The sequence below is a fragment of the Bos javanicus genome, chromosome 5 (assembly GCF_032452875.1).
Source record: "Bos javanicus breed banteng chromosome 5, ARS-OSU_banteng_1.0, whole genome shotgun sequence".
NCBI lineage: Eukaryota > Metazoa > Chordata > Mammalia > Artiodactyla > Bovidae > Bos > Bos javanicus.
Window position 1 is genome coordinate 57324631 of NC_083872.1, and position 24864 is coordinate 57349494.

General features: G+C 47.5%; 1 protein-coding gene across 6 annotated transcripts in view; it reads left to right on the top strand.

Annotated features, from left to right (window-relative positions):
- The window catches only part of BAZ2A (bromodomain adjacent to zinc finger domain 2A), a 34986-nt gene extending 10457 nt beyond the window's left edge, over positions 1-24529 (top strand). For 3 of the 6 annotated variants that reach the window (XM_061416790.1, XM_061416791.1, XM_061416789.1), the window contains 28 exons: positions 5419-5556; positions 7149-7742; positions 8608-8793; positions 9272-9490; positions 9936-10385; positions 10531-10591; positions 11850-11958; positions 12129-12230; positions 12396-12606; positions 13880-13980; positions 14256-14321; positions 14502-14735; positions 14871-15125; positions 16055-16269; positions 16558-16632; positions 16826-17006; positions 17107-17166; positions 17364-17508; positions 18039-18691; positions 18853-19075; positions 19178-19333; positions 19446-19597; positions 19785-20074; positions 20170-20302; positions 20408-20554; positions 21179-21405; positions 21520-21663; positions 21751-24529. In XM_061416790.1, the coding sequence (XP_061272774.1) occupies positions 5421-5556; positions 7149-7742; positions 8608-8793; positions 9272-9490; positions 9936-10385; positions 10531-10591; positions 11850-11958; positions 12129-12230; positions 12396-12606; positions 13880-13980; positions 14256-14321; positions 14502-14735; positions 14871-15125; positions 16055-16269; positions 16558-16632; positions 16826-17006; positions 17107-17166; positions 17364-17508; positions 18039-18691; positions 18853-19075; positions 19178-19333; positions 19446-19597; positions 19785-20074; positions 20170-20302; positions 20408-20554; positions 21179-21405; positions 21520-21663; positions 21751-21916 (5691 nt within the window). In that variant the 5' untranslated portion in view covers positions 5419-5420 and the 3' untranslated portion in view covers positions 21917-24529. Of the gene's footprint in view, positions 1-711; positions 1139-5418; positions 5557-7148; positions 7743-7866; positions 7981-8607; positions 8794-9271; positions 9491-9935; positions 10386-10530; positions 10592-11849; positions 11959-12128; positions 12231-12395; positions 12607-13879; positions 13981-14255; positions 14322-14501; positions 14736-14870; positions 15126-16054; positions 16270-16557; positions 16633-16825; positions 17007-17106; positions 17167-17363; positions 17509-18038; positions 18692-18852; positions 19076-19177; positions 19334-19445; positions 19598-19784; positions 20075-20169; positions 20303-20407; positions 20555-21178; positions 21406-21519; positions 21664-21750 lie in introns of those variants that run through there. The other 3 variants (XM_061416792.1, XM_061416788.1, XM_061416793.1) reach the window with 3 other exon arrangements.
- Positions 24530-24864: the final 335 nt, after the last annotated feature.

The following is a 24864-nucleotide window of genomic DNA, read 5'->3' on the forward strand; positions in this document are numbered from 1 at the left end:
AGGTCTGAGTGTTGGTGTTGGTCAGGGCACCTGCAACAGTGTTGAAATTTGCAATGTTTATTTCAGTACTTTGTCCATTGTCAGCCTTTTTCTGTTAAAGCCGTGTCACAGGTCCACAGAGTAGTACCTCTTCAGTTGCAACTGAGAGAAAGAGCAGGCTGTTTGGCCATGTGGCAAGAGCTTTACTGCCTCAAGCTTAAGGGGCAGTGTCCCTCCTTTAACTCTTATAAATGAAGCTTAAAGGCTCTTAAGAGATCCATTTACATAGTACTGGGACTGGGCTGGGTGCTGGCCTGATTGTACTTCCTGGTCAGGAGAGATGTCTACTATTCTGGGAGTTGGGCACTAACTGATTTCCTTTTTTTATTTGGCCAAAATCCTGTTAGTTCAAAGGGAGACACTCTCCTTTGCTTTACTGTTCTCATTAGCTCTAGATGGGAAGACATGATTTACCTTCAGGCCTCATCGTGAAAATCATCTTGGGTAGAAAGGTTAAAATAAAATACCTCTGATTTTATTGCTGAGAGTACCTGCCCACATTTTCTTTGCATTCCTGTACTGTGGTGCCATATTTAAGTGACATCTGAAATTAAAAGGCGCTTGCTCCTTGGAAGAAAAGCTATGACAAACCTAGACAGCATATTAAAAAGCAGAGACATCACTTTGCTGACACAAAGGCCCATATAGTCAAAGCTCTGGTTTTTCCAGTAGTTGTGTACGGATGTGAGAGTTGGACCGTAAAGAAGGCTGAGCAGCGAAGAATTGATGCTTTCGAGTTGTGGTACTGGAGAAGACTCTTGAGAGTCCTTTGGATAGCAGAGATCAAACCAGTCAATCCTAAAGGAAATCAACTCTGAATATTCATTGGAAGGACTGATGCTGAGGCTGAAGCTCCAAAACTTTGGCCACCTGATGCAAAGAGCCAACTCATTGGAAAAGACCCTGATGCTGGGAAAGATTGAAGGCAGGAGGAGAAGCAGGTGACAGAGGATGAGATGGTTGGATGGCGTCACTGACTCAATGGACATGAATTTGAACAAACTGGGAGATAGTGAAGGACAGGGAAGCCTGGCATGCTGCAGTCCATGGGGTTGCAAAGAGTTGGACACGATTGCGCGCTGAACCACAAAAGTATACAGTGAGTCTGGCTGGCAGGATCATCCCTGCTTTTGTAATATCTCTCATAGTAGTAAAATAGTAATGGTTTTAAAGTAACTTGTCAAGGTCACACAGCTAGTGGTAGTAGAGCTGGAATTAGTACCTAAAGCCCACTGTTGTTCCACTGATCTCACTGCACAGCACAGAGTATTTTATGTTTCTTTCTAGGAAGTTTCTTATAAATGAAGTGATTGTGGTACTGGTGACCCCTCAGTAGAGGCTGCTGGGGAAATAGACCTCAGGCACTAGATAACTTCTCATTCCTTTTACTTATCTGATTTCTGTAAGCCATCCATTTATGCTTGCTGCTGCTGCTAAGTCGCTTCAGTAGTGTCCAACTCTGTGCGACCCTATAGACGGCAGCCCACCAGGCTCCTCTGTCCCTGGGATTCTCCAGGCAAGAATACTGGAGTGGGTTGCCATTTCCTTCTCCAATGCATGCATTCATGCTAAGTCACTTCAGTCATGTTCCACTTTGTGCGACCCTATGGACAGCAGCCCACTAGGTTCCTCTGTCCACAGGATTCTCTAGGCAATAATACTGGAGTGGGTTGGCATTTCTTTCTCCCCGTTTATGCTTATTAGTATATAATTTGTGAGACAGGAAATGGTATACTGTCCCAGACTAGCAGAGATGAAAAAGTCACTAGTTTCCTCATGGATTCAAACAGAAAAAGGACAACTAACTGTGGCCTATCATTGAGTGGGAGAATATAGTCCAGCAGATATAGGAGAGAAGATGTGTGTCTCACACACCCCAGCAGATATGTGGCTGTGCATAAAACTGGAGGAGTGGAGAGGTGGGGATCAGATGAGATTGGCTGTCATCTGATTATCAAGCATAGCATTTCTAGACTTGTATAATGAATTACTGAATATCCTCTCTGTGATGTAAGTTTGTTTATAGCTTTGTTTATTATTATTTTGGCTGTACTACCTGGCTGGAGGGATCTTAGTTCCCCAACCAGGGATTGAACCCAGGCCCCAGTAGTGAAAGTACCGAGTCCTAACCACTAGACCAGCAGGGAATTCCCTGTGATGTACGCTTTCCCAGGTGGCTCAGAACCTGCCTGCCAATGCAGGAGATGTGGGTTTGATCCCTGGGAAAATCCCTGGAGAAGGAAATGGTAATCTACTCCAGTATTTCTGCCTGGGAAATCCCCTGATGAACAGAGGAGCCTGGTGCGCTATAGTCTACGGGATCGACAATCCATGGGGTCCCAAAGAGTTGGACATGACTTAGTGACTGAGCATGCATGCAACCTAGGAGATAGAGGATGAACTTTTCTTCCTTAATGTCTTTCATTTTGGAAGGATCACTATTCTCACAATGCTTATTTATCAGACTGTTAGTGCTAAGGAGTGGCCTTTAACTATAGGGAAATCTTGGAGGGCCCTGAGGTCTTCTCTGTAGAGACCCAGTTTCTTCATTGATGCCTAGCAAGTTTGGATCTGCTGCTTATTTTAGAATGAAGATAGGAAATCCTGTATGGAAAATAAGTTTATCCTAAAAACTTTTCGTTCCTTAAATTGATAAAATACATTGGCTTTTATTTTTCAAATTCTAGTTAAAATTGATGAAGGTGGAGACAATTACAATATTAAGCATGGAAAATCTTATAGCTATCATACCATATGCTATACTGGGTTTTTGTTTCATGCTCAGGTTCTTAGGTTCACCTAATGGTGGCCGATTTGTATTATCTAGCATGTTCAAGAATATGGTTCTTACAAACCTTGAGCAGTGGTCTTAAATATTCTTAACTAATTTATTCATTCTTTAAAAAGCTTTACTTCTGGTTATTTTATTTTATTTTTTTAAGAAGTTATTAAAAAAAAACCCTCACCTAGGGGACTTCACCCTGGTGGTCCAGTGGTTAAGACTCTGTGCTCCCAGATTTGACCCCTAGTCAGGGACCTAGATCCCACATGCACAACCGAATAAAAACAAAACAAAAACTGTAACCTAGGACTTCCCAGGTGGCACAGTGGATAAGATTCCATCTGCCTGTGCAGAGGACATGGGTTCAATCCTGGTCCAGGAAGATTGCACATGCTGCAGAGCAACTAAGCCCGTATGCCACAACTGTTGAAATCTGCGTGCTCTAGGGCCTGCAACAAAGAGTAGCCCCCACTCTCCGCAACTAGGGAAAGCCTTCTCGCACCAATGAAGACCCAGCACAGCCATAAATAAATAAAATTATATATTAAAAAACACACATAACCTAGGTCTGCTTATTATTTCATCTTGGGAGCTTGATAAATCTTTCTACCTGAATTCTTCTGTCCTTTTTCAAAATGTAGTAACCAGAGGAGTTGCTTTTTCTGTATCACAACAGATCATGTCTCTCACAGGTCAAATTAGTATGTGCTAGTATATCCTAAGAATCTGATTGATGTGTCAGACTTTGCCAATAATCCTAGCTTCTGTTTCCTATCTTTCTTCCTTTTTCTCTTTGCTCTATCAAAGGTAAATTTACTCTTTAAAAAAAAATTGTTTGTTTAATTTTTATGAAGATCTATTTATTTTCGGCTATACTGGGTCTTAGTTGCCACACACTGACTTTGTTCAGTTGCAGCGAGCAGTGGCTAGTCCTTGTTGTAGTGTGTGGGCTTCTCATGCGGTGGCTTCTCTTGTGGAGCACAGACTCTGGGGCGGTCACGCTCAGTAGTTATGGGGCACGGGCCAAGTTGCTCCACTGCATGTGGGTTCTTCCTAGACCAGGGGCCAAACCCATGTCCCCTGCATTGGCAGGCAGATTCTTAACCACTAAAGTTCCTCAAAATAATTTTATTTATTTAATTATTTATTTTTGGCTATGCTGGGTCTTTGTTGCTTCAAGGGCTTTTCTGTAGTTTTGTACAGAGGGGGCTACTCTGTAGTTGCAGTGTGCGGGCTTCTCATTTTGGTGCACAGGCTCTAGGGTTCATGGGTTTCAGTAATTTTGGCTCCCTGGCTCCAGAGCACAGGCTCAATAGTTGTGGCGCATGAGCTTAGTTGCTGTGTGGCATGTGAGTTCTTCCTGGACCCGGGATCGAACCCATGTCTCCTACAGTGACAGGCGGCTTCCTTACCACTGAGCCACCAGGGAAGCGCTAAAGATAAATTTATTCTAATCAGCATTCCTACTAGTATATCACCTCATATTCAGTAGAGGGTAAAGAACTTTTTAACCATATTTCTCCCCAATGAGCCACTGCATTTTACAGTTTAAGTACCTAGCAGTTCTCTCAGTGACCCTTTACATTTAAGCCACAAAACCAAAACATGGGGAAGTAGTCATAACAAAATACTGTTCTTTAGTTTTCCAGCTCTGACACTTTTCAGAGCTATGTTCTTGAGAGCGTAGGATTTCCCATGAAAAAGGAGTAGAAGTGTTACTTGATGATTTGAATTTTGCCATTATGATCAGCTTTCCTGAAATGTGTGCTTTTCAAATTCCTTTACTCAGGTAACTATACTGTCTTCTGATGTCTGAGGCTATAGATAGGATAACATGAAAATTAACTCAACTATAATAATACAACATGATATGTATTAAATATACGTTTTCTGCCAACATGTCCATGCTTTCCTGTCAAAAGATGGCTTTGGGAACCTTCTGTAGACCTTGAGAATGGGACTCTGACCTTAATTGAGGGGGAGAAAAAAGGATGGAGAATGTTTGATTGAGGGCTAATATCTTAACACAGAGGGGTAGCCTGGGCTGGGGGTTAAAAGGGTGGAGCTTATACTGGGGAAAGACTCCTCCAGGCAGCTATTTTGGTTTTTCTCCCTAACTCTTTGTATCTCTACAAGGCTGATTTTTTAAAAAATACTTTCTATAGGGTCATTGCCCAGATTGAACGTGAACGTGAAGTCACTCAGTCGTGTCCAACTCTTTGCGACCCGATGGACTGTAGCCAACCAGGCTCCTCTGTCCATGGGATTTTCCAGGCATTAGTACTCGAGTGGATTGCAATTTCCTTCTCCAAGGGATCTTCCTAACCCAGAAATCAAACCCGGGTCTCCCGCATTGTAGACAGACGCTTTACCGTCTGAGCCACCAGGGAAGTCTAGATTAGGAGTATATTTCCTCTTCCTCTTCTCTTTTTCTTCAACCCCTTTTCTCCCCACCACTCTGCCCTGTCCAGTACTTATATAGGAGAAGGGTAAGTAAAGTAGATGGAAGGGTGGGGGCATTACTTCTAGAATATTTCAGGTGACATAACCTTGTTTAACCGCTAGTATTTTTTTCCCCTTTCTCTCCCCTCCTACAGAAATGGAGGCAAACGACCATTTTAACTTTACTGGCCTTCCCCCTGCACCTGCTGCCTCAGGACTGAAACCCTCTCCCTCCTCAGGGGAGGGGCTCTACACTAACGGGTCTCCCATGAACTTCCCCCAGCAAGGGAAAAGTGAGTGTGAGGGCCATGTGGCCTGGGAGGGAGTGGGCTTCATTTCTTTATAGTAGATTGATGGGATCAGTGGGCTCGCCTCTGGGTTGGCTATTTCACAACAGCTCTCTTTTATGTCAGGTAGGAAGGGAGGAAGTGAATCCTCAGAACTCCAGCTGCTGGAGAGAAATCAAGCTTCTTAGAGCAAGTTCTAGGGGGTTTTGGAAGAAACACTGTTAGTTTTAAGGTTGGAAGAGATTAGAAGAATATACTGGCCTTTTCTTATTAGCTTGTTCTTCTGTTAGCCCTGTTCCCTGGCTACTGCCCCAAAGTGGTGAGGTGGCTACTGCTTCTGATAACCAGGTTGCACCCGTGAGAAAGAGATAAAGGGCCAGTCCTCTGAGAAACTGTTTTTAGAGGTTGGAGTAGCCGCCCCTAGGACTGGAGGTAGAGGGGTTGGGTGAGGGTTGGGATGTGTTTGCTTTTTAGTTTGTGCAGCGGAGAAGAGGGCGGATGCTTGAAGTGCCTGTATCACTTCCTGTCCTTGTGGATAGAAGAGAAGGACAGGGAGAGTTTTAAGTTTACCTACTTCCCCAGAGAGAAACATCTGTAATTCCAGACGGAAGTGCTGCTGCCAGGATCAGGTCTTTCCCTGGATTTGGCTTATCAGTTGCTCTCAGCAGTGGCTCTGCCAAGTACCTCTCTACTCTTGCCTTGGTTTCAGTCAGGTACTTTATGCTTGGAAGCAGGGGGAGCTCAAATGCGTCCCTGCTTCCTTGCAGCAGAAAAATACTGCCCCAGGCTTATGCTTAACCACCACTCCCTCCTCTCTTCAACCAGAGGGTTGCAGATAGAAACTCCCCCACCTCCCCTGAAGCTTCCTTAGTATTTTGGTTTCTTTTATTCGGTTGCCCTCCAGTCCAGAGGCTGCCATGGGTGTTGAAAGCTGAAGTCTGCAGTACTGGTCATGCAGAGATTCCCCTCGGTGCCTATTACCCTGTGGGGTACAGTGCCTATGGGGAGGGGCCAAGTCCAGTCTCTTCTGAGCTGGGATCTTGCTGCTGTGGTGACTGCAGATTCTATTCTTAGCCCAGCACAAAGTGCTGGATCTGCATGTGCCAGTGAGGTGGAGGCTGTCCCTTCTGGTGCCACCGTGGGGCCAAACAGGCACTGGGAAAGGCAGGGGGGCGGGGGAAGGGAAATGGAGAATTCAGTCATGCCACTCCAAGGGAAGAATTCCTCCAGGGAATGAGGGTGGGGAAGAATGCAAGTCACTGTAGGGATTCTGCAAACAGTTTCATTTAGAAAAGAAAAAAAAATTAAAAAGCCCTGAGCGTCAGCAGCAGCCATCTCCCTGCTGGTCGTTTCTGTAGTAGGCCGGGAGAGTTCCCCAACCCCCTACTCAGCAGCCTCAGCCGCAGTTGCTAAGCTTACATCCAGGAGCATCTGGGTTTGGTGTTCCCTGGAGACCAAAAAACTGTAAATATAGTAGAGGGGGAATCCCCCACCCCTTCACCTTTACTTTTTCTAGTCAGTGCTGTTCCTTTAGAAGAATTGGTATTGTTACTTGCATACATATCTGAAACTGACCCTTTTCCCTCCTTCTCTGCCAGGTTTGAATGGGGATGTGAATGTTAATGGCTTATCTACTGTATCTCACACTACTACTTCAGGGATTTTGAACTCTGCTCCCCACTCCTCCAGCACCTCACACCTCCATCACCCCAACGTGGCCTACGACTGTCTCTGGAACTACTCACAGTACCCATCTGCCAATCCTGGCAGCAACCTCAAGGACCCACCCCTTCTCTCCCAGTTCTCGGGGGGACAGTACCCACTCAACGGCATCCTTGGGGGCAGCCGGCAACCTTCATCCCCAAGTCACAACACTAACCTTCGGGCTGGGAGCCAAGAGTTCTGGGCCAACGGTACCCAGAGTCCCATGGGGCTTAACTTCGATTCACAGGAACTCTATGATTCCTTTCCCGACCAGAATTTTGAGGTGATGCCCAATGGACCCCCTAGTTTTTTCACCTCCCCACAGACTTCTCCTATGTTGGGATCCAGCATCCAGACCTTTGCACCCTCCCAGGAGGTAGGCAGCGGTATCCATCCTGATGAGGCAGCAGAAAAGGAACTTACTTCCGTCGTGACAGAGAATGGTGCTGGCTTAGTAGGCAGCCTGGAGCTGGAAGAAGAGCAGCCAGGTATAACTCATGTGGGTCCATGAGCTGGGTTGGGAGAGGGAAAATGGGGCTGTCGGGGGCAGTGGCTTTTTGAGGTGAGGAAAACTTGTCTTTCCAGCTCTCTGCAGTGGAGGCTGATTTGCATGTTGGTGATTAGCAGAGCCAAGTGGCTGGTGTTTTTGTGGCAGCAGCACCAGCTCGAGAGTGGGAGTGCAAATTATTTCAAGCTCATGCAGAGCTGCTGGCCTGGAGAGGGCAGGTGGGCGAGCCCGAAACAGCCCCAACAGACACCCTGCATCAAGAAAGGCTTCTTCTAAGATATAGGAAGGGGTTGGAGCATCAGCAAGAGGCAAAGAGGCCAATTTGATTTGACTGTGGCAGAGCCAGACTGGCTGCTAAAGTGGGCTGAGCCCTAAGTAGTGATTGGCACATGAAGGAGGGAAGGAATAGGCAGAGCATACCATTCTTGTCTACTCAGTCTCCTTTCTTTTTTGTTGTTCTTAGCACTGGTGCATGTGCAGTCCCTCTCATCTTTTCCCTCAGAATATAATTTGCTATTGATTGCAAGTACAAGGGATGACCACCCTGTAAAGTCACAGGATGTTTTCTCTAACACCTGTTCCCACTGAATGGGGGAAAATAGCTGAAAACATGATGGGTTCTTGTCTCAGACCCCACTCTTCTTTTCCCTTTTTATCTGCTGTAAGATCTTACACATCTTTGTTTAATCAAAGTTCTTGGTATTTTCGGTACCCAACATAGAACTGGCACCCATAAATGTTGAAAGAATGATCATCTGTCCCTCTAGCAAAGATTGCCTACTATAGCTGACTGAACCCATTGAAGGTACTGACTTTGACTTTTGCCTTCTCCTGGGGTATCCTAGAACTAAAGATGTGTGGCTACAACGGCTCCGTCCCTTCTGTGGAATCATTACACCAGGAGGTCTCAGTCTTGGTCCCTGATCCCACAGTGAGCTGCTTAGATGATCCTTCACATCTTCCTGATCAACTGGAAGACACTCCAATCCTCAGTGAAGTCTCTCTTGAGCCCTTCAACACTCTGGCACCGGGTAGGCTTGGAGATTGACTCCCTTCAACGTATCCATGCAGAGGGTAACTGACTTATACCACCTAGAAGAGATAGTAAGCCAGGGAAAGTATTTGGGAATTTGGCCCCTGGGGCCCCCAGATGATCCTGGCAGATCACAGTTTCATGCCACTGGCCTGACTGTGCCAATTGCACTCTGAGCTGAATTGGATCATTTCCCACGTTCTCTCCCAGTGTTCCTTTTGGCCAGGATCCCTGGATAGGGACTTCTTACAACACAGTTGGGCTATTTGGGTTCTCACTAACTGGAAAGAAAACATTACCTTTTACCACACTGTTTTATGATAGATACTAGAATTTGGTGTTGGTCTATGGGTTAATAGAACCATTGCCTTTCCTTCCCTAATACTAGAAAGAACCTTCACCCTGTAGGAACTAGAATTGGATATTTTCACACTAATATTTCTTAAATCTCACTTGCTGATTTTCTACCCCTAAAGAGCCAGTGAGTGGAGGACTCTACGGTATAGATGACACGGAGCTGATGGGTGCAGAGGACAAGCTGCCTCTGGAGGACAGCCCTGTGATATCTGCCCTTGATTGCCCTTCCCTCAATAATGCCACTGCCTTCAGTCTCCTGGCAGATGACAGTCAAACTTCAGCCTCTATTTTTGCCAGCCCCACCTCTCCACCTGTCCTCGGGGAGTCTGTTCTGCAAGGTGAGTGAGAAAAGCTAGACAAAGTCCTTGACCTAGGAAAAGGTGAAAGTACAGGCCTTAGGGCTGGGAGATCTATGAGAACACTTTGCTGGGAGCTAAGGGGTCATGGGATGGTGTATGGTGGGACTGAAAAAAGGCATTCTGACTTCTTCTCTGTGCCCAAAAGAACTTGTGGGGTAAGACTTGGAGTTTGCAGGAGAAAGGAACCCAGAGGCCTTTATTGGCTCCAGGTGAAAGGTATTCACACAGTGAGAGCAGCAGCAGTTTTGCCCTTTAACCTTCATGAATGATAGGGGAGGACAGCCAAAGGCTGCTTCTCTTTTTCCTATCCTAGGGGAAAGCCCTTGAAGTAACCTTGCTTAACTTAGTCCAGGTTTGTCTAAGTAGATTCTCTTATTTTATAGGGTCATTTTTCCTTTATCCATCCTGTCCCTTTGGATTCTAGATAATAGCTTTGACCTGAATAATGGTAGTGATGCAGAACAGGAAGAAATGGAGACTCAGGCTTCAGACTTCCCACCTCTGACCCAGCCAGCCCCTGACCAGTCATCCACTATTCAGCTACATCCAGCAACCTCGCCAGCAGTCTCACCAACAGCCTCCTCAGCAGTCTCCCTGCCAGTGTCTCCAGCAGCCTCTCCAGAAATTTCCCCAGCCATCTCCCCAGCAGCCTTCCCAGAGGTCTCTCCAGCTTCCTCAGCAGCCCTCCCACCAGTCTCCTCCGAAGTCTCCTTGACAGCCTCCCCAGTGACCTCCCCAAAAGCCTCCCCTGCAGCTTCCCCGGCAGCTGTCTTTCCGACAGTCTCCCCAGCAGACAAGGATATCAGCAGCGTCCCTGAAACAATTGCTGACCTGGAAGACACCACTGTAGAAGGAGTCCCTCCCTCTGGTAGCGGTGAGTCTCTAGATTCTGTTCCACCCCTGACTGGTTCCAGGGAAATGTATCTGTCTCATTTAGCATTTAGCTCCTTCTCACTGACCTGTTGTTTCAGTATTTTGCTTGACCTCTTAACTTGGGTATCCCTGTCTTCCTCCCCCAGGTGATGTCCTGAGGAGACGTATTGCTACCCCAGAAGAAGTTCGTCTTCCCCTCCAACATGGGTAAATGCTCTAATTTGTTACATGCGTTGACCTTTGACACATTTAATGAATAATTCTAGGAAGAAGGGAAGGGAACTCTCATCTGAGATGGGGGAGGAATGGACTAGACAAGAATAGGTTAAAGGATAGTTATCTGCAATGATAATGTTTCTGGGCATGAGATTCTTAGGCTTTCTTTCTTCCTTTGTCGCGGTCTTCCTTCCCTCACCCATTCTTTCCTCATTTTGTGGCCACTTAGTTTTTTCCTCGAGGGGCTAGTGCGGTTATCTTTTCCAAATTCAGCTGGTGGGTCTGGGGTTCAGGTGTCCAAATGAGTTAATTTGTCCTATATGTTTGGAGAAGGAATAGCAGTGAATGGGGAGTGGCTTCATCCCCATGAATCAGGATTTTTTTTTTTTTTTAATGCACTCTAAGGGCAGGAACAGTATGTGACCAGAATGAACAAGCTAGCTAACACCAAGGGCTTTGTAGGAATAACTGCCTTCCTGATCTTCCCCACCCCCGCCCCTCTAGGCTACTTGTGGTCACCAAGTCTGAGTTCTGCTTTAAGTTTTGAGAGAAAGATAAGGCTTAGTCTTAGAATAATCTGTTGCTCAGAACACAGAGTTCCTTACTAAACCCTGGCCTCTACGGAGTCATTTCATGGAGTCGGCAGTGAGTGTGTTCTTCTGCTTGCCTCCCTACCCTCTGTCATTTCTGCCTTTATTCTGTTAGGTCTCTGCTGGAATCCCAGTAATTTGTCCTGAATGGCATTAGGGAGGGGGTTTCTGGCTGCTCCTCTGGCTGACTTTGGAAGGGGACGGGTGGAGGTCTTCCTGGGCTTGTGCAGTGTGGTGTGTTGCTTTCCCCTGAGGCACTGAGGGGCTTGAGGCTCAGGCCTGCCTTCTGGCCAAGCTTGTGTCTCAGAAAAAGTGAAAGTGAAGTCACTCAGTTGTGTCTGACTCTTTGCCACCCCATGGACTGCAGCCTACCAGGCTCCTCCATCCATGGGATTTTCCAGGCAAGAGTACTGGAGTGGGGTGCCATTTCCTTCTCCAGAGGATCTTCTTGACCCAGGGATTGAACCTGGGTCTCCTGCACTGTAGGCAGACACTTTACCGTCTGAGCCACCAGGGAAGTCTTGTGCCTCTGCATCTACATGCAGTTCCAGTGAGATAGGTGTGGGGAGGGCTATCTGCTTAGTGGGGTTGGCTTCTGGGTGGCTTAAGAGTGGGTAGGGGTGTGACCTGGCGGCAGGGCCCGTGTGTTTCTCTGGCAGATGGCGGAGAGAGGTGCGCATCAAGAAGGGCAGTCACCGATGGCAGGGGGAGACCTGGTATTACGGCCCTTGTGGGAAGAGGATGAAACAGTTCCCGGAAGTGATCAAGGTAATGGAGCTTTCGTGGACTCTTGTAGGAAAGCACAGACTCCTTTTTTGGGCCCAGTGGCAACAGTCTGGCATTGTCTGCTCTGAGGCTTGTTCTGCTTGTGTTATTGCTGGCCAGAGGGCATGGTAGGACTGTAACTTCACTGACGCCACTTTACCTCCTCCTTGTAGTACCTGAGCCGCAACGTGGTACACAATGTCCGTCGGGAGCACTTCAGCTTCAGTCCCCGTATGCCTGTTGGTGATTTCTTTGAAGAGAGAGACACACCAGAGGTGCACACCCAAGGGTTAAATACACTTTTTTAAATAGGAGGAGGGGTTGGTGTACAAGCTGCAGCTTCCTCGTGGGATTTGGAGATTCTCAGGCATCCAATGGTTCAGAGGTTCTGGTGACTTGCATGAACTTCAATTGTAACAATGTCTTCCTTCTTACCTCAGGGCTTGCAGTGGGTACAGCTCTCAGCAGAGGAGATCCCATCCAGGATTCAGGCAATTACTGGGAAACGGGGCCGACCTCGAAACACTGAGAAGGCCAAGACCAAGGAAGTCCCCAAGGTGAAACGGGGCCGAGGTCGGCCACCCAAGGTCAAAATCACTGAGCTGTTGAATAAGACAGACACCCGCCTCCTAAAGAAACTGGAGGCCCAAGGTACCGTGATGTTTCTTAACTTGGGAATTCTTCTCAATCTCTGAGGTATCTGAAATGTTGATGAATTGGTTAATGCCTGGGTTTCCCAGGAGTGTGACTGACATCTGGATGGAATGAATCTGAATTACCTTCCCCTCTCTGGAAAGCAGCATCAGGGTCCTAGCACTTTTGTGGTGGTTTTTTTTTTTTTTAAAACAACCAGTTCCTTTCTTGAGTTTCTCTTTAGTGGAGTCTTGTGCGGGGAGGTGGGGGTGGTGTCCCAGGAATAATTATGAGAGGAGAAGGCTTTTCATGTCCTTTCTTACCATCTTTTAGCTTCTTACTTATTTTACTGGTCTTGCTTGTCTTGTGTAAACATTCATTTGCCACCATCATAGAGGTTCAGAATTCATATCTGAATCCAAAAGATAATTGGTACTGCTTTAGTGGGATGGATAGGTAGGAAATGTCTATAATTTTTCAGTAAATATTGCACTTACCTTATATAGTATGAAGAATGTGAAAGAATTTGGAATCAAGTATCTCTTATTCAGAATTCCAGCTCTGCCAGATTCTGACTGTATGACCTGGAGCAAGTAAAGCCTCATAGTGGTTCATCTGCAGATAGTATCTAAACTTAGAGGGTTGCTGCACAGATGTAGTAGTGGTAGTATTTCTATGCCAGAATAGGATAGGTACTATCGTATCAAAAACATCAGTTCTAAAACACTGTTGTCTGCAGAATCACATCTCAATATAGTCTTCCAAAGGAGAAGAAATTCAGATATCTTAATGGAGCAAGACATAGGAGCTGAACATAGGCAATAACTGTGTCAGATTTGATAGGATTCTACTAAAGTGTCCATTATCTGGTCCCTTCCTTTCTGGCACATTTTTCCTTAATTGGTGCTTCCAACTCAAGACCACCTGCTTTCTCTGGCAGTTTTTCTGTTTCCTTGCTTAGTTCTAAAATCAGCCTGTCAGGCAGCCTGGGGGAGGGACAGTCTCTGAGGCTACTTTGCTGTTCTGGCCTCCAGGACCCTTTCTAAAGCCATCTAAATTCCAGAGGCTGGTGCTTCTGGGCACAAGATGCCATTTGTGTTACCTCCACAGGAGGTTCCTCTCGTACATTTTTTTCTCCCAGCGTTTTATGTATACTTTAAAAAAAAAAGACAGGCATCTAGTTTCTTCAGGGAGCTGTTTGGAGGCCAGCTTTGTGACCGGCGTGTGCTGGTCTGGATGCTGAAGATTGGTCTGCCTGCCTCACTCTTCATTTTTCTTTTTGCTCTCACAGAAACACTGAATGAGGAGGATAAAGCAAAGATGTGTAAAATCAAGAAGAAGATAAAGCAGAAGGTGCAGCGGGGAGAGTGTCAGACTACTAACCAAGGGCAGGTGAGGGACATCAGCAAGATTCCACAGCAGGTTCACTTCTCCTACAGCTGCTCTGTCTTCTTTTCTATCTCCCACGCCTGCCACCTGCCATTTAGAGAATTTGGCTTGTTCAAAAATAATGTGGACATCTCCAGGGTGAAAGAATTGATCCATTGCCAGCCTCTCATCCCATGTCTCAGCTCTTCTCCCCAGCATCCTTGTTTGTTTTTGAATCCTAGCCCAAGCAGTGATGCTTTCAGAGTTTGAGAAGAAATGACTTCCTTTATGGTTTACAGGCCAAAAACAAGAGGAAACAAGAGACCAAGAGCTTAAAGCAGAAGGAAGCCAAGAAGAAATCCAAGGTAGGTACTTATATGCACAGGCATAACTTTGAAGTCACCAAACTGATTTTGCAAGACATGTGAGTTGGTCATGTTTTATAGTCATGTTTCTGGGTATAAGGTGGGGAGGAGGGGACCAGGGAAGGGTGGTGATTTGAATCTTCATGGCACTCTTGATTCCTCTCTCTCTTGGGTGGGTAGGCTGAGAAGGAGAAGGTAAAAACAAAGCAGGAAAAACTGAAGGAAAAAGTCAAGAGGGAGAAGAAGGAGAAGGTAAAAATGAAGGAAAAGGAGGAGGTGGCCAAGACCAAGCCAACGGGTAAAGCAGATAAAGTGCTGGCCACACAGAGGCGCTTGGAGGAGCGGCAGAGGCAGCAGATGATCTTGGAGGAGATGAAGAAGCCCACAGAGGACATGTGTCTGACTGACCACCAGGTAGTGAGGGGAGAACAGCAGGTCCTGGAGGGGCCGCCCATGAAGACACTTCTGTTACAGGAGGAGCCTCCTAGATACCCAGACTGTTGCCTTCCCATGTGTTTGACAGAACACCTACCACTTTTATCCCTACAGCCGCTGCCTGACTTCTCACGCATCCCTGGTCTGATCCTGCCTAGTGGGGCCTTCTCAGACTGCTTGACCATTGTGGAGTTCCTGCACAGCTTCGGCAAGGTGCTGGGCTTTGACCCTGCCAAAGATGTCCCTAGTCTGGGGGTCCTGCAGGAGGGGCTCCTGTGTCAAGGCGACAGCTTGGGCGAGGTGCAGGATCTCCTGGTGCGACTCCTGAGAGCAGCTCTCTGTGACCCTGGCCTGCCCTCCTATTGTCAGGTGAGGCCCTTCCTGGGGTCAGGGGCTTGGGATCCGTGCTTTTCTCAGTTTGGCTTTCTCTTTTGAGTTGAGCACATGAAAGCCCCTTCCAAAGTGATCAGGACAAGTAAAGGGAGATACACAAATGGTCCCCAAATAAGAGTGGTTTAACTTACAATTTTTCAACTCTACAGTGGTTCAAGAGTGATAGGCCTTCAGTAGAGGTACTTAAGGTTTTGATTTTGATCTTTTCCTGGACTGGAGAAATGCAATAGTACACTCTCAAGGTGCTGGGCAGCGAGTCAGCCATGCATGTCACTTTTGCAGCCATTCTGTTCCTCACTTTCAATACAGTATGCAGTAGATTGTGTGAGATATTCAGCATTTTATTAAGTGGATTTGTGTTAAATGATGATTTTGCCTTCCTCTAGGCTAATTTAAATGTTCTGAGCATGTTTAAAGTAGGGTTGGCTAAGCGGTCATGTTCTGTAGATTAGGTGTATTAAATGCATTTTCACAATATTTTCAGTTTATGATGGATTTTTTGGGACATGATCCCATCATAAATTGAGGAAGATATGCATACTACATGCTATGCCTGGTAATTTACTGCCTTTTTTCTTAGGTTATTTCTCATTGCTTTATGATTTTAGGTCCTGATTCTCCATTATTCTCTCTAGGGACAAGTGGAGGAAGATCTGTAGTTTCTTCCTATTTTTGTTTTCCTCTATTTTTTATTTTTCTTTCTGACCTCCCTCTGCTTTATTTTATTCATTTTCCTTTAATATACTTCTTTTCTTTTGTACCTGTCCTTTTTCTTCTCTCATCTTACCCTAACAACTTTCCTTTTTCTATCTTAACTCTATAGTTCTCTCCTACTTTCCTACTCCAGATTGACTTGAGTTGCTCCTCTTTCTCTCTTAACTCCTATTATGTTCTCCTCCAAACAGTCCTTAAAGATCTTGGGGGAGAAGGTGTCCGAGATCCCACTAACAAGAGACAATGTGTCTGAGATCCTGCGCTGCTTCCTCATGGCATATGGAGTGGAGCCAGCCCTCTGTGACAGCCTGCGCACCCAGCCTTTTCAAGCCCAGCCACCCCAACAGAAGGCTGCTGTTCTGGCCTTCCTTGTGCATGAGCTCAATGGCTCCACCCTCATCATCAAGTGAGGGGCTGGGGTGGGGATGGTTATTATGTGCCTTGGTCAGACTGGGATAAGGGAGGGTTTAGCCATCTAGAAATCCTGGGTGATGTGTGTGTACTGCCATGCTCTGGGCATGCTGGGATGACCTGGGACTGAATCTGATTTTCCTTCCCTGGCGAGTCCGAGCCTTACTCTGCCATTCATCCAGTCTAGGTTCTAGGATGAAACTCCTTTTACCCTTGAACCTCCCTTCTTTTGTGTGTGTGTTGCCACTTCTCCCTCAAAATACTATTCCCTGTTTCCCTGCAGTGAGATTGACAAGACTCTAGAGAGTATGTCCAGCTACAGGAAAAACAAGTGGATTGTTGAAGGCAGGCTGCGGAGGTAAGGACAGGACAGAGGAGAGAAGGGGACAGGGTGAAGCATGCCCAGGACTTGTGTTTGGAACTTGGTGTCCTTAGCCCCTCTCCTGGGGTTGAGACCAGTCCAGGGCCCAGGATGGCTTAGATTAAAGGTGATCCTTTTGTGGCGGTATCATGTTCCTCACCACAGTTTCCCTTAAACTTTGTGTGTCAAGATTGAAAACTGCTTTGGCCAAGCGAACGGGGCGACCTGAGGTAGAGCTACAGGGGCCAGAGGAAGGCCTGGGGCGGAGGCGCAGTTCTCGGATCATGGAGGAGACCAGTGGCATGGAAGAGGAGGAAGAGGAAGAGACTGCAGCTGCTGTCCATGGCCGTAGGGGTCGAAGGGATGGAGAGGTACTAGCCCAGACCAAGGAAAGTGGGAGGTGGAAAACATTCTTTCTTTCTCTTGAATCTGATGATTTCCCTTTTTCTCGGTGTCTCGTTTCTTCTCCAGGTTGATATCACAGCATCTAGCATCCCAGAGCTAGAGCGCCAGATAGAAAAACTGAGCAAGGTACTGTGCTTCTAGCCTCCCAGGAGCTGGAGATAGGGGCTGGGTGGGAATTGGTTACCTTATGAGTTAGGCCTAGATGGTATCAATTTTATAGGGAAGCTGAGAGCCATGCCCTTCTCCCATATACTGGACGAAGTCACCAGTGTCACCCTGGAAGTGTGTTTTTCATTCATCTTCCTTTTCCACTGCCTACCCAGCGTCAGCTCTTCTTTCGAAAAAAGCTGCTTCACTCATCCCAGATGCTTCGAGCAGTCTCCTTGGGTCAGGACCGCTACAGACGCCGCTACTGGGTGTTGCCCTACTTGACTGGTATCTTTGTGGAAGGAACAGAGGGAAGCTTAGGTAGGTGTGTCGTAGGACCCTGGGTTGAGACCCAGCTCACAAAAGTTAAGCAATTCCTTTTTCTCTACCTAGCATCTTGGGCTTTTTTGATTGTATGACAGTCAGTTTAGCATACTGTGGTTAAGAGCACAGTATGCTCTGGAGTAAGACTGCCTACCTTCTGCTCTGCCATTTACCAGCGATATGCTTCAGTTTTCATTTGTGAGATGGAATTAATAATAGAATGTATATGTCATAGGGCTATTGAGGGGATTAAAGTAACTTAATAGAATAATAACTTAGAATAACGTGTAACATAGCTGGTTCTCAATAAATGTTAGCTTATGTTTATGCTGATGATAATTACTTGGGAACATAGTTTTTCTTTTGCAGATACTATGCTGGTTGCCATATAAGAATTTTCCAGTGCAATCTCAAAAAGTGGGGGATTAAGTCCAAGAGAAAAAGAAAGTATATGTCCTGTGTTTGTACACCCTCTTTCTTTCCCATTATGTATCAGTGTGTCTTATGCTCTTCCCTTTGCTTTACAGTTCCTGAGGATGTGATAAAACAGGAAACTGACTCCTTAAAAGTGGCAACCCATTCAACAACCAGCCCAGCCTCCTTCTCTCTGAAGAGGGAGTTAGCTGGCTCCAGCACCTCTGCCAGTTCTCCTGCCCGGGCCCGAGGCCGACCTCGGAAAACTAAGCCTGGCTCTATGCAGCCTAGGCACTTGAAATCTCATTCCAAGGGTCAAGGTTCAGAAGAGCCTCAGACCCAGCTTCAGCCTGAGACTCAGTCCCATCCTCAGCTTCAGGCTCATGCCCAGCCCCAGCTTCAGTCCCATCCTCACACTCATAATGGGTTCCTGGAGCCAGAAGGCTCCCCATTGTCTCTGGGTCAGAGCCAGCATGACCTCAGCCAGTCAGCCTTCCTGTCTTGGCTGAGCCAGACTCAGAACCATGGCTCCCTGCTGAGCAGCTCAGTCCTCACGCCTGATAGCAGTCCCGGAAAACTGGACCCAGCCCCATCACATGCCCCAGAGGAGCCAGAACCTGACGAGACAGAAGCCAGCCCTGATTCTCAAGCTCCCTGGTTTAATTTCTCAGCCCAGATGCCCTGCAATGCTGCCCCTACACCACCCCCTGCAGTTTCTGAGGACCAGCCCACTCTTTCCCCTCAGCTACCTGCTTCTTCCAAGCCAGTAAGTAGCCAGAATTAGTGGTATGCACTTATATTCATCTGGCCACAGGCTAGATTGCCTGGCTGTGGGCTGTTGCCATGGTTGTGGGGAAGGGATGAGGCCACTGGGATCCTGTCAACATGAAAACACCCTCATCACCTTATGTTTCATCTCATTCATAGGTGAGTAGAGCCAGTGCTGCCAACGCCTATTCTCCAGGGCCATTTTCTTCTACTCCTTTGCTGGGCATGGCTCATAAAAGGCGAGCAGGAGATCCTGGAGAAACACCACAGAGCCCCACAGGGCAAGGACAGCCAAAACGAAGAGGGAGACCTCCCAGTAAGTTCTTCAAACAGATGGAGCAGCGCTATCTAACCCAGCTGACAGCCCAGCCTGTCCCACCTGGTGAGTGACCCTGGGGTGGGATGGAACGAGAGTACAGGTAGGAGTGGCATCATATGCGGACCACGTAGTTCCCGTTGCCCACATTACACAAACTGTTCACAGAGATGCGCTCTGGCTGGTGGTGGATCCGAGATCCTGAGACATTGGATGCCACGCTCAAGGCCCTGCACCCCCGAGGCATCCGAGAGAAAGCACTTCACAAACACCTAAACAAGCACAGGGACTTCTTACAGGAAGTCTGCCTACGGCCCTCAACAGGTAAAATAAATACTTAACCAGCCTGAGCTGAAGAGCCCAGGTCAATTTTGAGCTGCTGCTGTGGATGGTGAACAGTCTGATGGGCTTTTCCCTCTGCCTTCTGTCTTCTCAGACCCCATCTTTGAGCCCAGTCAGCTACCTGCCTTTGAAGAAGGGATCGTGAGCTGGACCCCCAAAGAGAAGACATATGAGACAGACCTGGCTGTCCTTCAGTGGGTGGAGGAGCTGGAACAGCGGGTGATCCTGTCTGATCTGCAGATTCGGGTACCCTGGGCTGGCACTGGGTAGGGGGTTGTTGAGGAGAGGGTGTTAATCTCTAATACCCTGTTAGGAAAAACCTAGGGTTCCCATTTTGCAAAGTGACCTCCCATGACCCTAAATGGGTCATATCTTTTTCTGTGCTTAATGTCCTTCTTTTATAATGAGTTTTATTTCTCTCTCCCACCTGCAGGGCTGGACATGTCCCAGCCCAGACTCTACTCGTGAAGACTTGGCCTACTGTGAGCACCTAGCTGATTCCCAGGAGGATATCACCTGGCGGGGTCGAGGCAAGGAAGGTCTGGCACCCCAGCGTAAAACTACCAACCCCTTGGACCTGGCAGTGATGCGACTTGCTGCCCTGGAGCAGAATGTGGAGCGGCGGTACCTGCGGGAGCCCCTGTGGCCAGCTCATGAGGTTGTGCTGGAGAAGGCCCTGCTCAGCACGCCCAGTAGTGCCCCACAGTGTACGCCTACAGAGATGTGAGTGCCCACCCTCCAGTTCTTGGTCTTGGGGAGAAGGAATCAATTTAATAAATCCTGCTTCTCATCCCCAAATCACCACTTTCTCCAATCAGATCATACGAGATCACCCCTCGAGTTCGGGCCTGGCGCCAAACGCTAGAGCGATGCCGGAGCGCAGCCCAAGTCTGCTTGTGCCTGGGCCAGCTGGAGAGGTCCATTGCCTGGGAGAAGTCTGTCAACAAAGTGGTGAGAAGCCTGGGGAGCTGAAGAGATGGCAGCTGGGATGAGTGGGGTGAGTGGCAGGCAGGGAGGCTTGAGGGCTCACCCTAACTCCTTACAACCCTGGTCCAGACCTGTCTAGTCTGCCGGAAGGGTGACAACGATGAGTTTCTTCTACTTTGTGATGGGTGTGACCGTGGCTGCCATATTTACTGCCTTCGGCCCAAGATGGAGGCTGTCCCAGAAGGAGACTGGTTCTGTGCTGTCTGTCTGGCCCAGGTATGTCTTCTGCTCTCTGAGTCCACTCCCAAGCAAGTCAGAGGTTTTCTTTCTCATCCCATTTACCACCAGTCTTAAAAATATCATTCTTCCCATGCCTTCCATCTCTCCTGGGAAAAGGTTCCAGATGACGTGCTAGGAGACCTGGGTTCCAGTCCTTTTTTGCACAAGTCACTTAAATTTTACCACCTTACTTGTTTTCCTTGTAAAATGGGAGTGATTATACTTTCCTTTTTCACATAACCCAAAACGGTGAGTAATAAATTCACAGACTGACTTACGCATGAAAGTATTTTGAAACCTCAGTCACACTCAGACAAGTAGTACTATGTTAAGTCACTTTAGTCGTGTCCAACTCTTTGCAATCCTGTGGACTATAGCCTGCCAGGCTCCTCTGTCCATGGGATTCTCCAGGCAAGAATACTGGAGTGGGTTGCCATGCCCTCCTCCAGGGCATCTTCCTGACCCAGAGATCAAACCCACGTCTCCTGCATTGGCAGGTGAGTTCTTTACCACTTGTGCCACTTGGGAGGCCCCCAGACAAGTAGGGATTGTGATAAAGTAGAGAGCAAGCAGAGTATGTATTTCCAGCTGTGGCTGATTTCACCTTTTTCTTATCCTCAGCAGGTAGAAGGAGAATTGACTCAGAAATCTGGTTTCCCAAAACGAGGCCAGAAGCGGAAAAGCGGTTATGTGCTGACCTTCCCAGAGGGTGACAACCGCCGGCGCCGGCTGCTACCAAGGGGCCGAGAGAGCCCAGCAGTGCCCCGGTACTCAGAGGAAGGGCTGTCCCCCTCGAAGCGGCGGCGCGTCTCCATGCGGAACCATCACAGTGATCTCACGTTCTGCGAGTGAGTTGAGTGAATTCTGGGGACAACCAGCTCTACGTTTTCCAGAGGAGAGGGCTAGGAGGGGTCCGTGGTTTGCTTCCTGAGAGTGTATCATCACTGTCTGTTTCATAATAGGATTATCTTGATGGAGATGGAGTCCCATGATGCAGCTTGGCCTTTCCTGGAGCCTGTGAACCCACGATTGGTGAGTGGGTACCGGCGGATCATCAAAAACCCTATGGATTTTTCCACCATGCGGGAGCGACTGCTCCGGGGAGGGTAAGTAGACATCATTGACTCTCCTGGCTCTTCTGTTACTGCCATTGCTGGTACCCCGCTGACAGCTCTGTCTCCACCCCTGCCCAGGTACACCAGCTCAGAGGAGTTTGCGGCTGATGCACTGCTGGTCTTTGACAATTGCCAGACTTTCAATGAAGATGATTCTGAAGTGGGCAAGGCTGGACACATCATGCGCCGCTTCTTTGAGAGCCGCTGGGAGGAGTTTTATCAGGGAAAACAGGCCAATCTGTGAGGCATGGGAGGTGGGGAGTCACCCTGTGGCATTGCCCCCTGCCCTCCACACAAACCCTGCCATTCTCACCTGCTGATGCTGCCCTGGGTCCAGACTCAAGTCAGAGGGAGAACCCTGATTTTTGACCCTGCCCTTGGCAGCGCCCTACATCTTCTTATCCTTACACCCTTTCTCCCTTTCCTCCTCTTGTTCCTCAGATAAGAGGGGCAGAGATGAGGTCCTTCTGGACCGAAAGCCAAAAAAGAAAAAATAATTTTTCCTTTCTGTTTTATTTCCTAATTAAATAAGAGGAGGAGGAAAGAAGCCCCTACTTCCTCCTCCCAGCTTCCTCACCTTCCTTGTACGTGCCCCAGCATTCTGGGGCTATTTAACAATAGCAATAGTTCTAGTGAATGTGTGAAACCGAGAAACACTCTGTACTGTGTGTGGACCCGCAGTGACGGCCAGTAAAGTGGACTTAACTCCCAAGTGTGTCGAGCCGGACACCGGGCCCTGAACATGCTGCTTCCATGTTCAGTCCCTCCCCTGCTTCTCACTCTCTCTCTCCCCTCTCCCCTTCAGATTTGTCTCTCATCCAATAATGTAAAACTATGTGTACGGGTTCCTCCCTTCTCTTCCCCCAAATTTTTCCCTTCAAAGGAAAAAGAAGTTCAGAGGTCCCTGTCTTTCTCTCTGTCCTCATCTTCCTGCCAGTAGCTAGCCCCTCTATAATGTTGGATACTCCTCAAATGCTGAGTTTCTAGCCTTTTTTGAAACTCAGTAAACTGGGGAGAGGGCAGGGAGGCACCCTGGACCCTGGGCCTTCCAGCCTCCTTCCCCACCTCTTACCCAAACCTCCCTCTTGGGAACTCCTCAGGGACAACTACTGCTGAGTTCGGGCACACCCCAAGATGGAGGCCAGGTAGCAATCGACTGGCCTGAGACAGAGAGAGAGGTGTGTATGGGTGTGTGAGTGAGTGAGAGAGGATGTGATTGTGCCCCTGTTTTTGGTGGCATCCATTCAGTTTTTTCCCCAAGTATCTGTTCCCCATTGTTTCAAACCATTGAGACACCTTTCTCATTGTTTTAAACTATCACTTTGTCTTTGGGAAACCACAGGAACAGTTTTTCTGGGTCAAAGCTGTGTCTCTTCCCTCTCTCCCAGTCATTTCTGTTCCAGCCTCTTCAAACTGTGCAATCTTTTAGCAGGAACAACTTCTCCTTTCAGTAGCTCTGAGTCCTAAGCTTTTGCAGGGAGAGGGGTAGAACTGGATCTTTTCCTAATCCCATGAGCTTCTGTGGGTTTAGTTGTGCTCTTTCCCTTATCTCCTTTACATCCTGGGACCCCTTCCCCAGTAGCAGAGACCCCAGAGCACAAATGAGTAGGGAGGAGAGGCTCTGGGTCCACTACTGCCCTACATGTGACTATGCCCAAGTTAAGCCCCAACAGAGGAAAGCTGCTAACTCCCAGCTATAGCCATGGGCCCCTGGCCCCCTGCTTTCCTGCTCAGCAGAGCCCCTCCCATCAGAGATTACGGGTACTTGCACTGGGGAGGTGGCTGCTGGCTGGCCCAAGCAGAGAGCTGAGGCACCCAAGAAATGTTCCATTGGTGGGAGAGGGGGTGCCGGGTGAGGGGGAGCATTCCTGTACTTCTAGCAGCACTGAATTGCCACTGAAGGGGGTGGGGGCAGTGTAGGTCCTGGGGCAACCCCTTTCTTTCTTTATGCCCCTTCTACCCCTAGCCTATTTCTAAAGTCGCCTTTTCTGTCATATAAACCTCAGAACTTTTAATTTTATTTGAGATTTTTTTTTTTTTTGCTTTTAAATAAGAGGTGGATTGAAGAATATTTGAATTGACTTTATATTATGCATAAATATTTATATTTTATCTAAATAACTGCTCTGTAACAAACTTTGTGTTAGTCAAGCATTTGGAACTGTTATAGTTGGGGGCTCTTCTTTTTCCCCACGGCAGTTTTCCCCAGTATAAAATGTTCTAGATTAATTTTACTGTTGGAGGTTAGATGGACGGGGGAGTGAAGTTTCAATTGTTCCTGCTGTGTTCCTCTCCCAGCTCCATCTCTTTCCCTAGGGACCAGGCACTCTGAAGGTGGGGTGGAGTCCTAGCCTCAGTTTGGAATGGGGGTTGATGGGGGGGTGGGACAGGGCATGATCAAAGGGGCCATTTCTCACTTTTCTTTCTCATCTTCACTGCCCCTTGAGCTAGGTGGATTTTCTCTTCTTGACGAGAGTATTTGATAGGGAAGGCAAGTTTTAAAAGTAAATAAAACCCACCCCTACCCCTCTGTTTCCCTTCTCCCATCAGTCTGGTAACAGGAAGAAACCACACCATCAACACCAACAAATTTCCACGTTCCTTTTACAACAAAAGGGACTTGACTTTTTATATAACCAAATGTGGTGTTTTAGTGACTTTTTGATAATGTACAGTTTTTTGTGAATTTAAATTTATTTCTTTCTATATTTTTAGGACCAATCTCATTTTTAATAAGGTAAAAAAAGGAAAAAAAGTCTAGAGATAAAAAAAACTCCTGTTTTTGCCATGTGATGTTCCACAAGTGCAGCTGTAGAAAAGTGCTTGTCAGTTGAATAAAAACCACATTTGATAGAGACTCAAAAGACTCCGTGTATTTATCTTCCTTCAACAAAGGTTCTTGTAATTGCCTAAAGGGGAAAACTGGGTCGTGTCAGGGTGAGTATATGACTGGTTTGATGGAGAAGACAGCAAGCAGGAGAGCAGTGTGCCCCTAAGTGTCAACATTTCTCTCTGAACCTCCAGGCTTGGCCCTTCCTTTTCCAGGGGGCATCCAAGGCAGAATTTCTGTTTATGTGAATGAAACGGGTGCTTCTGGCTGAGGTGCTGTAACAGGATTCAAGTGTGCCGAGTTCCTACCTTGTGAGGCATGGCCTTGGCTTTCTAAGGCTGCCACCTGTGTTCCTGATACAG